We start from the raw sequence: 19,160 nt of genomic DNA on the forward strand, positions 1-19,160 counted from the left end.
ATACTTGTAATCCTTTCCATAGCATATATCGATATGCTGCTCCTTCGAACAAGTTGCTAATATGTTGTCCTAGAACATATCCACATAATGAAATTATGGAGTTTTACAATTTATTTATTTACCTTTACAACTAGCCTGTAATCCTACGACGTGAAACTTCAACTCGATGTATTTTTAGTGGTACGAAACAAACTTTACAAAGAGTTATTAATCCTTGTTCTGCCCTTTACTTCCGGTTGAAGTAATACACATAATATTTGCAGACGATGGAAATAATTGATCGAAGATGATCGTTACTTCTGCGTCAGATTGGTGCATAACTGACACATGTTTAGTTGTCCAATTCGACTCAGGTAAAGCAACAGTAAATATCATTTGCAAGCACAGAAGATATAAATATTTTCAGCATTCTGCTGACCTGGCGAGGAACAAGAGTGTTTGAGTTGCAACCAGGGAATAATATATCAATGATTAGAGTAGATGATACCTTTGAGGTTATTAAAAGTGCACTTAGCCAATATTTGGAACTAAAAGCAATATTTTACAATATTTGTGAAACATTTTGCTTTATCAACATTGTATAGTTCAATAAACACAGAGGCCTTATACCATTCTATACAGTCACACCAAACAGGACAAGACCATTTGCAGCTGATTTGCCAAATGTTCTATTGTTCACAATCACATGTAAGTTGTCCGAGAATTGGATAAGATATAGCTCATCTACATAAACATTAGAATCATGTTTGCTTCTTAATCAGTGGCCGTAAGCTTCAATGATTTAAATTGGGAGAAGAATTTGTAGTTTGTGTTTATACATCTGTGGCAGGATCTGCACATTGGCTGATGTATGTGTTTTATTTTTGCATGTGCATGCATTGGTGTCAATATTGCTTTGCCCAAAGCTATGTACAACAAAATTAGCAACACATTACACTTCAACACCTTGTTCTATAATATTGTATATATATACATGTAGAATTAATTTAAGTTCACATCAAAACATTTATGGTGGCATTTACCTATTTGTGGCATAACTCAAAATAACTTTGAGAGTGGTGATTGACTGATCAATCGCAAATCCTCTCCAAGGATGAAGAGTGGGCATAAGGCTTATAATGCTTATGGAAGAGCTTATTCATTGTTGTTAGTGCACTAATCACCATGATCACAATATACTGATCAATCAAGAAGAATGTCCTTCTTCATCATATTCAGTTAATATAATCATCATGATCATACTAATTACCTTGGTATTGCACTATGTGCAGTCAATAATGTCAGTATTAGTACTATTACATATTACAAGCTTAGGTTTGAAAATATGCTTTGAGAATGTTGCTATTGTTGCCTGTCATGTGATGGGTGCAAGATTCATATGATTATCGTATCTTCTTTTGCAGGATGCGAAGACGGAAGAGAGTGCGAACCTTGTTACTATCTGCCCTTGACCGACTCATCTCGTGTTTAGAGTTCTGTCAGGTATAACAAGCTAGAAGAATAATTTGATATTCTGGTGTTTTGGTCTTACAGCACATGGCATCTACATTACCATGTGAGCCAAGTGGTAGACTGAAAAAAAGTTGTCCCTCCATAAAATACAACAAAACGCCTAAGAACTATAGGGCCATATGACAAATTCTTCTTGATGCTGTTTGTTTGTCTATAGGATACCATGTTTTGTAGGCATTAATAATAAAATATGAATCAGCATTTCAATAAACAACTACTTGCAGGTGAATGTGAATATAGGCTGTATCAACTTTTCCATTAAGCCCCTGATTTTAAATAATATCAGACTCTCTGCTATTTCTGCTGGCTATTGGCTAAAGGACCAGCTGATTCCTGGCCAAGCAAAATGCAGTTTGACGCTCTCCTAGGGACCTGCATGTAGTTTTGTAGAAACCTCATCTCTAACCACTGATTTCATTCTGTCCAGTCATTTCTTCAATGTTAATCCAGTATGTGTACATTGCCAGTTTATTGCTTTTTGCATAGAAACACAGCTAGACATTGAAATTATTAGCCTGTGTGGAACATGGACATTATGTAATTTGAGTATTCATTAACTGCCAGATTGATATACACCGTGACATTATGCAAATAGTAGTTGTACAGTTTTTAACAAACACACTTGTAACTAACTGTTTTTTTCGGTCCTGACCATTTGATGAATATATGTTGTATATATGCTATAATGAACTATGGTCATAACAAACTAAAATTAGTGGTCCTTTTGAATTCATTATAATCATAGTAGTAGAAGTAGTAGTAGTAGTAGTAGTAACAAAAGTCTTTGAAAACTCCAGTAGTAGCAGTAGTAGTAGTAGTAGTAGTAGTAGTAGTAGTAGTAGTAGTAGTAGTGGTAACAAAAGTATTTGAAAACTCCCAAACAAGTCAATATTACTTCAGCAAGCATAGATTTCATGTATGGACTCCTTTGTATTAAATATAAAAGAACAATTTGACAAACTAAAATGCATAAAAAAAAATTCATTCAGCCCTCCATTTAAAATGACCAATTTATTTTTACTTGTTCAGAACACAAATTTTAACACAAATAAATTTAGACAGATGATTTAAAAAGCAAAGTTTCATTCAAAAACAAAAAACATTTTGCCATTGATACAAGATTAGTATTGGCTCATCTGTGAAACAAGAAAATAACTCTGCCAGATGTGATTAATGCTCGTATTGTTTATTTTTGTGTATTGTGATCAGATTATGCTGAAGATACACATTATAGTAGTACATGGAGATTGGTTGATACACTTGATGAAGAAGTTGTATGTTTGTGATGAAGGAACTGAGTCAAGGGCCATGGAAGATGTGGCTGTTTGTTGTCCTGATGCTGGGACTGCTGTACGCCAGTGTGTGGAGGATCTTCTTCTATGACCCCTGTGACAGCTCACTCATCAGGAAACAACTGGTGAGTATAATCAGTATATATGTCTTAGGCTCATGTATATGTCTCATGTTGTCATTGTACATCAGACCCGTGAAGATCGGGAGTAGAATAGGTCTTCAGCAACCCATGCTTGCCGTAAAAGGCGACTATGCTTGTCGTAAGAGGCAAGTAACGGTATCAGGTGGTCAAACTCACTGACTTGGTTGATGCATGTCATCGATACCATTTGCGTGGATCAATGCTCATGATGTCAATCACAGGATTGTCTGGTCCAGACTCGATTATTTACAGACTGCCGTCATATAGCTGGAATATTGCTGAGAGCAGCGTTAAACAACAAACACAGACACACACACATTGTACATCAGAGATATAATGTACGATACAAACAGACATTAGGCCACACCTTTTTTTTACTTACTTTATTGATCTGCCGACTGTAAATTTTGTTGAAGGTAAAAACAAAGTTCAATATGTGCTTCTTCTTTTTTATTCTGCCGATAAGCTGATAGCATATTGCACCAGAAAGTATTTTCTAAACAAGGACCCACTAAAGTTGACATGTATTAAACATGTGAGTCAAAATATAGTTTGTATTTGCTCCCAAAATTGATAGGATGCTTAGATCCACAGAGTATTCCCGCTTGATTCGTCAGGTTTGCAACCTCTGTTTAAAGCAGCAGCAACAGATTGCAACAACAGTTTAAATTAACATCTGTGTTGCTGGCTTTCCTCCAACAGTTTAGTTGTTTTTTACACAAACCGACCTGTAGTGGAGGAGATGACGAAAACTTTTATAGTATTTAGCTATTCATTAATATACATCAATCAGAAATACCACAGGTGATAACATGTATCCCTGACTGACACCAGCTGTAGTTTGAGTGAGTGAGTGAGTATGGTTTTACGCCGCTTTTAGCAATATTCCAGCAATATCACGCCGGGGGACACCAGAAATGGGCTTCACACATTGTACCCATGTCGGGAATCGAATCCGGGTCTTCGGTGTGACGATCTAACACTTTAACCACTAGACTACCCGACTGCCCCAGCTGTAGTTTGAAGAGATCAGTATATTTGTATCTTTTAAGTTTGTATTGATAATCATGATCATTTTGTTTACGTCTCAGAATGTTATGATGGGAAACAGATAGTAAGTACAGTAGAACACGGATATAACGAACACGGATAGAGCAAACAAACGGATACAATGAACTGTCAAAAAATCCCTGATTTATCTCCTATATGTTATCATATAAAATTTACGTACATAACAAACTCTCTACAGCGAACTCACAGATATAGTGAACTGATATCTGATCACCGACAAGTCCATCTACCACTAATTAGTGATATGTATAGCGAACTGAGAAATCTCAATCAGTGTCAAGTGTTATTGACAACTGGATGTACGCAATCAGCGGCGAATCAACACAATCAGCGGTGACGATTCAACCTTGTTAAACTTGCATTATGTTAATGTTACCTGTACATGTAATTGGACCGTCTGTGACACAAACATTAAACATATATGAATTTCACAAGATTGTGTCAAAGCATCAGTTCACTTGCACATGCTACAAAATTGAGAATTATTAATGCTGTTGATGCAGGCATAAAAACTAAGAAAGACATTGCAATGGAATTTGACATTTCAAAATCAACATTGAGTACCATCTTTAAGAAGAGAGAGTCCTTTCTCGAATCCTGCGTGTCGACTGACTTTGACCCTGCCCTGAACAGGTTACGAGCTGCCAATAAACAAGACGCCCTCTTCCAGCATCTTCAAGCTGTGAGAAGCGAAAACATTCAGCTTAGTGGTCTGTTACTGCAGACCAAAGCTGATGAACTTGCATTGAAATTAGGCCATGACGATTTTACTTGTAATACCGAGCGAAAACGTATATAACAAACAACATATATAACAAACTGATTTCTCTGGTCCCTTGTAGTTCGTTATATTCATGTTCTACTGTATTATCTTATCTCAGTGTCTCAGTTTATCATCCTTGTCTTAAGTTACTTGTATCTTATATGACTATATAAGATAGCTATGCGATAAATCACAAAGAACAATGAAGAACGAAGCATGGTTATTTCACAACAAAACCTTCTTCTATAATGACGTCATTTCTGGAGATTCAAACATGTGCTCGCAAACTTGATAACATGGTAAACTGGATAATATTATTTTTGAGAGGGAAGTGTCTAGTGAGTTGTTCCCTATTTATGTAGCTGCGCAACACAGATGAACACAATGGCCGAACAATCGCACCCAAAAGTGGGAGAGATATGACAATCCGTAATGTATTAAAGCTTGTAAATTTAGAAGTAAATTGAAGTGTTGATTTATTTGTAACAATTGGCTGCAGGTGTTGTTTTTTTAAATGAGGGCCTGAAGATTTTAGCCAGGGCCTGCAGCTTTTAAAGTCTGTAGGCCCTGATGGTTGTATGGCATTTGTTTTTGTTTCAAACACTGCTGACCAGCAAACAATTATTAGGCTGGGGACTTTGGGCTTATAGTTACAGGTGTCTAACCATGTTGAAAATAAGATATGTGCTGACTGTGAAACACTCTCCTCTAGTCACATGTAGCATGTTGAAGTAAGGTAAAAGTATATCAGAAATCTATATCTTTTCCAAGTGTACCACACAACTTTCCTATTGCCCTTTGGGATTTAAGTGTGCCAATCGAAAGATTATTTCTCATTGAAAAAAGAAATAGGTTACTTGAATTCTGTTCATAATTTTCCGTGCGTTTTTAGATTACTTGTACAAGGGTATATTTATCTCTGACTTTTAATATTCACATGGTATTTTTATAAAACAAAATGTGATTTCTAAATGTGTCGTTGAGGCATCAGGACCCTGTCCCACAAAGCGATCTTAGCGCTGCGATTGTCGTAAGCCTTTGTTAAAGTATGGGAGTTACGATCATCTTGGCACTAAGACTGCTTTGCTGAACGGGGCCCTGGATGTTATTTTACCACTGGCACATAAATACAAGAATTATTGAACCCTGTATATGGATGGTGCTTGTTTCAGTGTGCCCAGTACCATGCAGGAGAGGTGGCTGGTACTCTGTGTTACCCTATGTGTGTACAAAAGGTACAGTTCTTCTCCTATTGTGATGCTACAGAGGAAGAGAAGGTAAGCACTGTCACTGTGTTGGACACTGACCACAATTTGTCAGTGATGCAAAGGACCAGCACTTAGAAAAATCTACTGGTCCTGTTGGATCTCTTCTAGACACAATGGTGCAGACCAAAAAAGGTTTTAATTCGCAGATACTTTATCATATCCTACAACAAGTGAGCATGCGTAATTAGAAAGAGAAACCAGTCAAGAAGGTACCACTGTATCACACAGGGTTCTTTAGGTTGCTGGTGTTGCTTAGAGTTTAGAGTCGATCTATCGCTGATTTCAAAAGTCAGACTTAGCTTACTTTGTTCATCCCCAAAAGAACACTAGACCACCGGACCAGCATTTTCAATTTGTTACTGATCCTTAAGGAAATGTACAAGACTCAGAATAGCGGACGAGTGTTAGTTTCGAAGACTGACACAACTTTTTAAGAAGACCCCAGTGATTCAAGGGCAGAGTAGGTCCCCAGCATCCAATAGGTTGTTTGCTGTAGGAGCAAACGAAGATGAGGATTGAATGCTCACAATGTGTAACTAGGCTGATAGTCAGTTGTTAGAGTATTTGAAATTAGGAAACAGTGCTGTATCATCAGCTTATGGGTGCGAATGGGTGGCCCAGCAGTCTAAGGTGCCACAATTCACTGTATAGTTATAAACCTTAGATGTGCCAGACTGTGCCAGATGTGGGTTTGAATTCTGGCTCGCCCTTTTTGATTCTAGGACCATACTCCTGCTCATGGGTTTCCCCAAAGTGTTCATTGTCAAAGAGCTGCATCACTTTGGGCTCTCCTCTTACATCAGCCTGACCTTGCCCTGATATAACTGAAATGTTTTCAACATGAGCCCAACTCACTAAGTCACTGATGGTTGGAGCTCAAAGAGTAAAGCAGTAGTAGGTCAAGTTTCAACTGCCTGATTTTGTATCAATTTCTGTGCTACTTCTTGGTGTCACGCTTTTTGTTACAAATGGCATAAAATCTTACTCATGCACGCAATGTTAATTACACCCAAGTATAATTGATGACAACCATCTGTGAAATTTTACAGTGTTTAGAGCTCCTTTTTTAGATTGAATGGTATATTTGTTTCATAGCATTTATAGAGTACAGGTTGCCGTTGTCTAAGGTGCCGCAGTTTGCTGTGAAGAGTTGCATCCCTCAGGCATGTCAGGCATGCCAAAAACATATGATCTTGGGTTCGAATCCAAGATTCACCCTTGTGTTTCTTGGTTTTTAGCACCATACCTGTCCTGATGCTTTTCACCAGAGTTGAAAACATCTGACCTGCATCACTTCGGGCTTTCCTCCCACATCCAACTACCATGCTGTGACACATATGTTCGAGACTGTTCAAAACAGAGTTACTCGACTAACTCACTCATTGCAATTGATTACTAGTAGTCAGCTTTCAGCAACACTCATGTGCTAGTTCCATTCTATGAAGAGGCATTGTGTTAATAAACAAGTAGTGAAATTCTGAAAGTGTATTTCCTGAGAATGAACTGTTCTTGGCTGTTTCCATGCATGAGATGCTAATTGCAATGTTTCAGAGTTTTGTGTGGCACCAGACAAAGTTCAAAGTTCAGATGATTGATGAGTCTGTGGCGTGGTGGAGGTTGAAGGAAGGCACTCTCATATCAGAGTTCAGAGGTCAGGTGTCATCCTTCCTGCAGCTGAAACTTGGACATTCCACATACGAGGACTTGACAGACAAGCTCTTACTGTATGCAGACTTCAATGAAGATGGAAAGGTGCATGCTCTTTTCATGATTCATAAATAGTTTTAAACATATATTCAGTGTTTAAAATTAAGCTTGAAAGTCAAGGGGTTGTCATGACCCTAATGTTAAAAGTTAAAGATTTAGGGGGTCCTTGATTCAGCTGCCATAGAAGTACCCTCTTAATTTCCAACACTGAAATTCTGGAAGTGGTAAATCCTGTGTTTAACTTATTGTCTTTAATTTTCTTGTTTCATTTTTTATGTTGATTTTAGAAGTGGTATATCCTGCGTGTAAACTATTGCCTTTGATGTCTTGTTTCAGTTGATTTTAGAAGTGGTATATCCCGTGTTTAACTTATTGTCTTTAATTGTCTTGTTTCAGTTGATTTCAGAAGTTGTATATCCTGGGTGTAAACTATTGTCTGGAATTGTCATGTTTCAGCTGTCTCTGGCAGAAGCACAGTCACTGTGGAGACTCATACACATACAGGAGTTCCTCTTGCTCTACATATTCCAAAAGAGTTCCACATTCCCTAACATTAATGGAACATGTGGCCATTTCTACGGCTTCCAGCATACTCCCATTCCTCGTCTGTATGACAAGCAACCAAACAGCTGGCTCAGCAAATTGTTCACCAACTCCTACAAGTGGGAATTCCCCCGCTGGGCCAAGCGCGCCCGCGTGACACTCGGCATTGTGGAGTTCAGTATGGATATCTATGAGGAACAGGGCACCAAGTTTCTCATGTGTGATATTTCCCCGGTGAATTTCGGCATCACCTTTGACTATGAAGCCATGTTGACAGGCACCAAAGACATTGCTTCTGCATATAGCATCGGGACTCTTCTCCAGAACCGAACATGTTACTCTGATTCGGATTGTGTATACTCCAGACATTGTCGGTCCATGTGTGATAGGAAGGGAAGGTGTTCAGGGGAGATAACTCATCCCACTCTGTGGTTTGTTTGTGATATTATTCGAGACTATCTATTGTTTGATGCCCCTAAGCATCTATATTATGAGTTAAAGAGATTGTTAAGTAAATGCTCATTCTTGTCAATGAAAGGAGATAATCCTGATTTGAAGCATGCTGTCGTATATCATGATCTCAAATCTTTTCTATGGAAAGAAATACAATACAGTCCAGATGCATAGTTAGAATTTGCTGCTTGATTTCACCACAGTTTAATTACTTTTATTTTATCTTGTTGCAGTATGTTGTCTTTTACAACAACAAAATGTCTAGTAATGATATTAGTAATTGGTTCAGGTTTTTAGACCATGCAAATTTCATGGATAAAACCTTCACTTAAAGGGCAAGTAAAGTGAACATAGCGCTTCCATAATTCTCCTTTACCTGAAAGCAAATCCTTTTTTTAAAGTTCATATTAATATCATCACATTTGGGGGGACATTTAGCATGTCCTGTGTTGTATGTTTTGAGAATACAGGTAATAAGTTTTAAGTTGATGTTAATATCAGATTCAGTGAGCTGAGGTGAAATGGGGTTTAACGTCGCGTCCAAGATTATTGCACTTATATAGCGATGTGGATGCACGTGTATGTGTGGCTGCTTGTACTAGTCCGGACTGATGCTGATTTATAGTGCTAGCACACTGAGATACCATGCCGCAGTTTAACATGAATACCCCACTCAGACATATACAGACATATACTGACTCCGAGCCGACCAGTCCTTGTTTTAGTCCCTTAATGCCGAGTGCCAGACAGGGTAACAACAAGTACCATCTTTTAACGTCTTTTGGTATGACGCGGCTGGGGATCGAACCCCGAACCTTCCGCTCTCCGGGCGGACGCTCTACCATTAGACCACGGAGGCGGTCTTCAGATTTAGTGGGACATTTGACATATGCTGTGTTGTCTGGGAGGGTTATGTTGTTGACAGTACATGTAGTTATTATAAAAACCACTTTTAAAGAAAGGATCTTTTAAGAAATGGTTCCACAAGTAACATGAACTATCTCTTTAATGTGATCAAATTTTGTTCACTTGTCACTTTGTTTTATATAAACAGATTTGTAGTTAAATTCAGAAATAGTATTTCATATGTATCTCAGATTTTCTGGAAAGAGGTGTAGTCAAATGCTGTTCATTATATCAACATGATCAACACTGTTTTACATGTATTTGTATTACGGATCCTTGTGTGTTGAGACTTTATTCTCTGAATGTTAATTATTGTGTTTTCAGTCTTTGTTAAGTCGGTTAAACTACCGGGTAAGTATGTTGTAAATTATATCACTAATTGTACCAATGGCTGTATGTTATGTAAATGAGCAATATTTATGATATTTATTTGATAACTAAACATGTATGTGTTCTCCTGTTTCAGCTGTCAGATTCACTGTGAATATTCCAGTGCCAAACTATGAAACATACATTATAACACATAACATTTATCAGTATTTGAAATCAGATCTTGCTGCACAAAGATCTGAGGACATCCCATTACAGGTCACATCAGAACAAACTTTCAGGAACTTTGATCGATCTGTGAAATGACCAAAAGAAAATCATTATTAGCAGCTTTCTTGAGCTTTATGGCACTAGTTTCAAACTGGTCTTCCATTCAAGATGAAGCTTTCAAAAATATTTTGACAAAATTCTCAATTCAAAATTTGGAAACTGAACCAAAGATAATTCGAGTTTGTATGGCAGTACTTCTGTTTCAAATGTTTATCCCATTGAAGCCAGATAGATGATGATTTTCAAGGAATCAGTTATACAGCCTGTTACTGTTTGGGAAGCCTCATGTTGACCTTTTCGAGAAAACACATTCAGACTGTCACTTTTGCAATCTGTTAAGCAACACTCTGACTGATTGGATGGAAGGTTGATCTGACATGACCTGAATGGGATATTCTCAGGTCTCTGTGTAGTGGTAGCGAGAACTAAGATCTGAATTTAATAAGATTGTATTTGAGGTAGCATTTTGTTCCTGCAGAAAATCAAACTTCCCTGAAAATGGTATGAGTGTGGACCTCAAACAATGGATGGCTTCATCTGCATTCAATTAGAAAAAGGGTATTACTGAAACGGAGTGTTAATCTTTAAGTTGTCCTGTTATACAATACGAGGTATTTTGCCTGAAAAGTAATTATATACCATGAGCTATTAATCAAGAGATTTTAACAAGAGACTTTGTGATATGACAGAAGCTTTTTATGTCCAGTAATGTAGTAGCCATCCACCATTGAAGTATTTTGACAACACTTTATCTCAATGAGTTTGCACCACATACTTTTGTTTTTAATTATTTTCAGGGTGGAGGCTTGTAGGAAGATAGTGTGAGATGAACTGGTCTTTATATGATTATCATGTTATTGCTTATGTGCTGACAAACCTAAGGTACAGCTTTTTGAGTAAGGAGTAGTGAAATTCTTATACAACTCAACTAGTTGGTACTATTTATCACAGAGAGACAACATTTTAATGTAATGTGACAATATTTTGCAGCTGAAAATTGGTGTTTCGACAAAGCTTAATAATGATGTTTCTAAAATTTGTCAATTTCAGTGCCAAGCATGATATGACTTTATGGCATAAACTTGTTATCACTTTAACATAATGAGTAAAACTCGAGGTGTAAGAGACGGTTGCGATACGATATGTATCCCAATACTATTGATGCGATACGATTTGTATCCCTATGCTGTACTTTTATTTCATAAGTTGGTATTCTTTCTTTTTGCAGGTGAATGACAACCCTGAATGGTTTGTTTATAAATATATTTCAGAGATCGAATATGGCATATTGTAGGGCAGAAACAAATACTAGAGAATCTGTATGAGCTGTATGTGGATCTGTTTTTGTTATTGTTTGGGTGTTTTACACCAAAATAACTTGTAATGTATCATACGTATTGTGATACAGGGGTTGTACATCAATGTATTGTATCGTGGGCCTCATATTAGGATATAATACTTTAACGCCATAGCGAACACCACTAGAGTTTTATGGATCTCACAACCTGTATTTGTATCTGGTATCTGGTATCTGGTATATGTACAGTAGCATCACGCAGTGATGAAGGTATATCATTGTTGTAAGCTGCCTGTTTGTTCCCTGACTCCTAGAGCTGAGACAATACATTGAAGTCACACAATAAGTTGTAGGCTTTTCCCTCAGGGAATACAATTTGATGTACCTTCTGTGTGGCCGTGTAGCCCTGTTAGCTCATTGTGCATGGTCCACAGGACATCAAACAGTATTGCCTGTTGAATATATACGAACAACAAATTTATTTTGCCACCATAATTTATGAGTGAGCTGACAGGGCTACTTGGCCACACAGGACATCAAACAGTATTACCCAATGAAAATAAACCTACAATAAATTTATGTTGCCACCATAACTTATCATTAAGTACAATTTGAAAAAGAACAGAGATTGGGATGTGTTTGTTTGTAGCCATATTGCCAAACAAATATTTGTACCCTGTGCATCGCGTATATCTAAAGTCATTGTTAACATAGTTAATATACATTACACAACAACGATTCGGAGATTGAACTGACGAGATTACACAGATTGGATATGAATCGGCAAAATGTCTGTTGCCATGACAACATGATATATTTTTTCCAATTGGGGACCACTATAGTGGGGTCATCGAAAGTTATCAAATGTCATTGACCAATAAAATATGAGTACCGGTATTTTACATGTAGCGTAAGGTAAAACTATATATTCCCCATACTCAAGTATTTTACATGTAGTGGAAGGTAATACCATATATTTGTCATACTTTGTATTACTCTAACCTGGAGTGAAAGGGTGTGAATACATTCAAGTATTTTATACAACTCAGGAAAAGTTGTATTCCCAAAAGTATTCTTTGATATTGATATCAAATATTTTATGGCACCAAAACATGATTACCGTATTCGACATAATAAGCGCCCTGCTCTAATAAGCGCCCACAGCGACATTTGCTAAGATATTGGCTAGTGAACAATCCCAATTAGCACCCCTTCCAACTGATCAATGTACCCAAGACTTATTTATTCGCGTATAATACGCACTCGTGTGTTATATATGCGTCCTTAATTATGGGCATTTAATACTGGAAACATATATCTGTCATACATAAACAATTCAGGCTGTCAGCATAAACCACAAATTTTCTTTCAACTTTGTTTTTTTCACCAAAATAACATTCTAATAAGAGCCCCCTATTTCTAATTTTGAGAGCGCCCTGGGCGCTTATTACGTCGAATACGGTAGGCTGAATGTTAGACTGTAACATGTTGTACTGCTATACGAACTTGAGAAAACTCATGACGTGACAGTTGGACCTGCGGACCTGCATTGGTACTCCAAGTAATGCAGTCCGGAGAAATCTTGAAATCTTGAAATTCCAGAAGAAACAGATTTGAGTGATTTCTCTGACGTTAACCATGTTCTGGTGGTATATAATTTCTCTATAATTTTGCATGATGACCTTTCATTGCATCGGTTTTACTTTTTGAAAGTTAGTTCTCAGTGAATTCCTGGCTAAGAATCAACAACAGAGTGACGTCACCGAAATGAATTAAAGAAGGCAAATACTCCTGACTCCATGCCTGAATCTTGTGTGAGTCCCTCCATTGCCTGACCTTGAAGCGATGTGTAGAGCGGGCGCCACAAGGCTGTAGCACATGTTGCATGAGAAAACTTGATGTAATCTGACCACTTATTGGCTTGATTACTCTCTGGTTACACTCTCGCTGGAAAGATCAGCGTAGAATAGGTCTTCAGCAACCCATGCTTCCTTTAAAAGGTGACTATGCCTGTCGTAAGAGGCGACTAACGGGATCGGGTGGTCAGGCTCGCTGACTTGGTTGATGCATGTCATCGTATCCCAATTGCGTGGAACGATGCTCATGATGTTAATCACTTGATTGTGTGGTCCAGACTCGATTATTTACAGACCGCCGTCATATAGCTGGAATGTTCCAGAGTGCAGCATTTAACAACAAACAAGCAAACACTCTGCTGGAACCAGACCACGGCTTGATGCATTGGTTACAAATAGTGACTACACTGTATAGAGGAACCATGTATTCATGGGTGATGGAGGAGCATAGGGATGAAGCAGTGAACTGGGAAACACTAAAGTACTCACGGAAAAGAAAAAAAACTGTTTTTCTCAATTTAAAACTCGACACAAAGTGTTACGTCGCTGTAAATACGAAATAACAAAACAACTCGAAAAGTACTAGTCTGGATTTGCTAGTTTGATCTCAGTGAACAATACAAAATGTACTTTACAGGAGGTAATTTGTCGTCACTTTCAACATTCAAAAATAAAACTAAGTCCAAACTGACATAGCAGAAACAGACTATAGGCATTATGCACCTGTTCTCACCTGTCGTCAAGGTGTCATAGCGAATGGACATTCACCTTGATCTACTTACACCTGGTTATGCCCTGTTTCACAATAGTCTGTTTTATTCACATTTTTACACACTTTTACTTGTAAAAAGGCATAAAAACCTTTGATACGCTGTATTTGTGCCAAGGCCCAATTAGTACTAATTGAGTTGTTGGAATATTTACATATTTTGTATATTAACTGCATTTATTTATGATCTGAGGTCGAAAAAACAGGGTTTTTTTCATTTCCGTGAGTACTTTAGGCCAAGCTTAGTACTGAAGGGACTTTCATAGTAGGATTATTAACAAGAGGGTATCATGACAAAAGAGTTGATCTGAGTCTTCAAACAATCAAATGAGGCAGGTTTCATGGCTATATGTAACACATACTAATATTACTGAAATATTTTCCTACTATTATCATGATTATTTTCAGTATGCCCTTACCATAGAGGGTGCTGTCTGTATTAAACATTTTGGGAATTACCAATCAAAGGTGCTTTTTTATATCTCTTTATATACAGATTTTCTAAGCGATACGTCATCTGGAAAAACGGGGTTACTCGATAAACAATGTCCGCAGAGTGGGGTTCATTTTATCAGGGTCTGGAATGACAGGGTAACACTGTATGATATTAAGTCTTTGTTTTATAATACAGGGCATTAATTATTGAGCATATTGATTAATGTGTGAATGATAGAGTTACATTATGTGCTTTGTGTGTACTCATCACTACCGTTACCATCTACAAGTGTGTTGAAGGTGTGATTGTTGTTTGGCAAATTTAGATGCCAATAGGAAATGTGGTTCCAATTTATAGGCTGACCCCATATTCATGTCCTGACCCTTTTTTTTTATCGAATACAAGATTACCCTTTTACCCTGTTCACAATAAGTACTAATAGTAAAAAACTAATACTGTTGATCACAATATTGAAAGTACTTGTTTTTTTATTAGGGGCAAATAAAGTGAAAGTGTGTGTGTTTTTCTTTCTCATGAGTTAAAAAATCCTTATTGCCAGCTTGATTATATTTGAAACCAGTGTTTATCAAACCCCATCTTCTCGAGGCAAGGGAGTTAACTGACTTTAAAAGTCCAGTTTCCACCCTTGCCGAACTAGACTGGAATTACTGGGCTCGATCGTTGCGCCACCAGTGGCTATTACCAATTATGTCCCTTCTAAGCCTCTCCTATGGACCAATCAGATTTCACCTCTCATATCACATGCTTTTGCTTCGCCCAAAATGGTGGCGCCCAGTCAGGATGATCTGATTGATAATCAAGATCTATATTGTGATAAAACGGGTCTTACATCGCAAAATTGTTTTAAAACATGAAAGGGTTTAGAAAATAACTGCTGACAACGAGTTGGTGTTGCACATGCTTTGCAAATCCTGCAATCGACCGAAATCTGCACGACAGTTTTACGAATCGGATTTTGATTTCGGTGCGCGATTTTGATTGGACTATGCATAGACTCGTTAGTCCAGACAAAATGTAACTCCATAATACCAGCCAAGTTCGGCAAGGGTGGAAACTGGACTTTTATAGTCAGTTAACCTCTTTGCCTTGGGAAGATGATCAAACCCTAGATTACAATATAAATAGCCATTCACCCTCCTACCCAGAGTTCCTTGTGGCCAGCCTTGTACCTCTATCCCATCGTCACACCTTACACAGTCCATTGTTTTTCATCTGTTTCATTTTGGATGAGTCTAAACATTTAGATAAACATAACTTTGTTATAATAAGCCTATGTCTATTCCGATATAGCTGGAATAGTGTTGAGTGGCATTAAACAACAGACCAAACCAACAATTAAACAAACTGTCTCAGAATGGTCTGTTTAGGGATGAGACTCTTCTGCAGATCCATGAATTTCCATAAATTTTAGTGACCACAAATTTGTTAAAATCTGATGGCTTCCTCCATAAAATCCCCAAATTATGGACCATGCCCCATTGCAAAGATGTTTCAGCTGAAAAGGAAAATATCCATTCTCATCCCTGTCTGTTGGGGAGAGTGGGACATGCAGTGAATTTGGAGCATGGTTGGCAAATATAGATGCTTATGGAACTTGATTCTTCATCAGGTTTGAACTGTTAGGGCAGGCCAAAACCATTACGTGACGTCGACCTGTCCCCTTGGTAGAACAAAACTTAACCTTTTTTCTCTAAGATGTAAAGCTTGGAAAAGAATGGTTGTGGTCATTTTCTTTGGTGGCAGGGACATTGTTCAGAGATTAATATAAAATGTTTATGTTGTATATAATGAAATGGTGTTTGATTCTATTTTGCCATCTAACATTCTAATTTCACAATAGTAATGTGAGATAAAAATATTTGTTACGTTTTGAAAAAAATAAATACACCTAAGTTTCCAAGTGGTAGTTTCTCGACCCTCCACAGATGTATAAAGAAACTCAGTTTAATTAGAATCTTGCATAACTTTATCAACAAAGATCTCACATGAAAATGCTTATCTAGTGAATAACAATTAGTTTTTTATATAAAACCTGACTGTAATGTATCTCAATGAGGAAAAATGTATGTATCTTCATTTACTGATTTTTTAATGATTTGCTACCTCCCTGATGGGTCAGCCATTTGATATTCCAGAAGGGAGCTGGGATTATTTTTTTTAAATCGGTTCCTGAAAAGGCTCCATAAGAAGTAGTTGTTGTCAAGATCTACAAGCACCCCAGTTAAAACAGATGATCAGTCTCGAACTGCAACATGCAAATATTTGATAAAATATGCCGGTAAGATGTGAGGTAAGAGAAAACATAGTACACTGTTGTATTTAGTGTCCTTTTACAGCTGTTAGGAAATGAACCCTACCTTTCCGGTGTTTCGTGCTCACGGTAATGTCTTTCCATGGGGGAAAAAAACATCCAAACTCATAATTCGTGTATTATGCGCACCCCCTTCTACACAGCTGTGTTTTTTCGAAAAAAAAGTGCGCACTATACTCAAGAAAATACGGTTAATCCTGTGTGATAGTGCAGTTATTCTGCAATCTGTGTATTGATAACAGGTGGTTGTTCACTGAAGGAGTACTCATTATGGTGGAGCTCAGATTGACTTTACACCTTAGTTGGGCCATGTATATTTTTTTAGTTGATTTACGAGACCCACCAACACCATAAAACTGAAATTAGAAACAAATATGACTTTTCAACTGGCTTTTATAAAATTAGGAGAAATGAAAAATAAAACACTAGATTTTATTACCACTGTTCTTAAGAAATAACATGTATAAAAATATATATTCTAACATTCAAAAACAATCATTATTTTTCAGGATCTTGCCATGTTAAAACTTTTTTTTTCATTAGTAGCAGTAGTAGTCAGGAAGTTAACATTTGTTTTTGACCACCTACATTGAAGTTTAAGGCAATTTTTATTTTTTGGGACAAACCAACTAATAAAAAATAAAAGGCATTGACAGTAGAGTATTATTTATCATCATGATTGTCTTCCTATGGCTCTAGAATATCACTTGGCCAATCAAAATTAGGATCATGGTATCACTCAGGATCATGGTATCACTCAGGATTAGTTAAGTATGGTAACTGTAGGAAAATGAGATTCTAATAAATAATGCAATGTACTATAAATGCCTGTTCCCAAAACGGAATTCTCCACAGTGTGCTTTCACCAAGCATCATTCTTTGGTGTTGAATCTTACTGTAACAGAGTTGTGTCCCTTATCCATTCTAGGATCTGCTGGTCATGTCATATAATCATATACTGGTATTACCTCAGATTCTAAAATTTTATTTTTCAGCACCCATATTCATAAGTTCAGACTTTCTACCCACAATATGCTTTTATGTGGAAATTTTGAATGAGTGAGTGAGTTGGGTTTAGCACCCCTTTGAACAGTATTGCAGTTATATTATGGCATGTTAGCTAATGTGAGAGAAAAAGCTTGGAGTGAGACCTTCTGACAGGTCTAGAAACATAATTGGGGCCAACCAGGATTCGATGCCACAATCATAGGTTTCTGGGTAGCCAAAGAGACACAACTCTGCAGAGCGATCTGTGGCGCCTTTGACAACTGGGCCAGCCGTGTGCCCTCTTTAAATGAATGCTTTAGAGAATTGTACTTTGGTAAATCTTTCTTCTCTATGCCTAATAAATGTGTATATATACATAGTTTGTTTTTGTAATATTATGTCAATATTTCTGTTGATGAGAAGTTTTCAGTTTGTTGAGTGTTAAAAGGCAGCAGGATATTTGTTGTTGTTAGATGGGTTTGTACCTGTCAGAGCTTGAAATGACCACATCACCCAAGACACTTGCTGTTTACTGTGTCAGTGTTTGTTATCATCAGGATATACTGATAGTGAATTCTTCGTATACATGTATAGACCTTGATGTGTCATAAGGATTGGGTTGTTGTTATGTGATGTCATCAGGGACCATTCATATTTTTGAGGGATGTCATTGTATATCATGATATATATGTACCGTATTCAACGTTATAAGCGTCCGCGCTAATAAGCGCCCACGGCGATATTTGCTAATATATTGGCTAGTGAACAATCCCCTTCCGACTGAACAATGTACACACAAATTATTTATTCGTGTATAGTACACACTCGTGTGTTATATGTGTCTTAATTAAAACCAATTAAATTCTGGAAAAATATATCTGTTGTATATAAACGTTTCAGGCTGTCAGCATAAACCACGAAATTTAAGGTCTTTGAACTCTGGGTTTTTTTTCACCTAAATAATATTCTAATAAGAGCCCCCTATTTCTAATTTTGAGAGCGCCCTGGGTGCTTATTACGTCGAATACGGTATTATTAAATGTATAGTGTTGATGCTGTATCAATACAGATTTATAAATAATAACACTAAATTAACAACTGACCGCCACAGACATGTTTACATATATACTCACCACCAAAAGAAACATGAATACCATACATGTTGGTTAATATATGAAGAATTATTCATATTCAAGAGATCTTAGATTAATTCGATGCACAAATG

The 19,160-nt window shown here is 37.2% G+C and overlaps 1 protein-coding gene across 1 annotated transcript; it reads left to right on the plus strand.

Moving 5' to 3' along the window:
• The first annotated feature begins 224 nt into the window (after positions 1 to 224).
• LOC124144827 (divergent protein kinase domain 1A-like) lies at positions 225 to 9,380 on the plus strand. The gene is made up of 6 exons (XM_046514415.2): positions 225 to 353; positions 1,404 to 1,482; positions 2,804 to 2,929; positions 5,954 to 6,058; positions 7,601 to 7,801; positions 8,213 to 9,380. Exons 1-6 carry the CDS (start codon positions 328 to 330, stop codon positions 8,924 to 8,926), a joined length of 1,251 nt encoding a protein of 416 aa, XP_046370371.2. The 5' UTR covers positions 225 to 327; the 3' UTR covers positions 8,927 to 9,380.
• Positions 9,381 to 19,160: the final 9,780 nt, after the last annotated feature.

This window comes from Haliotis rufescens, unplaced genomic scaffold (genome assembly GCF_023055435.1).
Source record: "Haliotis rufescens isolate VD_foot unplaced genomic scaffold, xgHalRufe1.0.p SCAF_8, whole genome shotgun sequence".
NCBI lineage: Eukaryota > Metazoa > Mollusca > Gastropoda > Lepetellida > Haliotidae > Haliotis > Haliotis rufescens.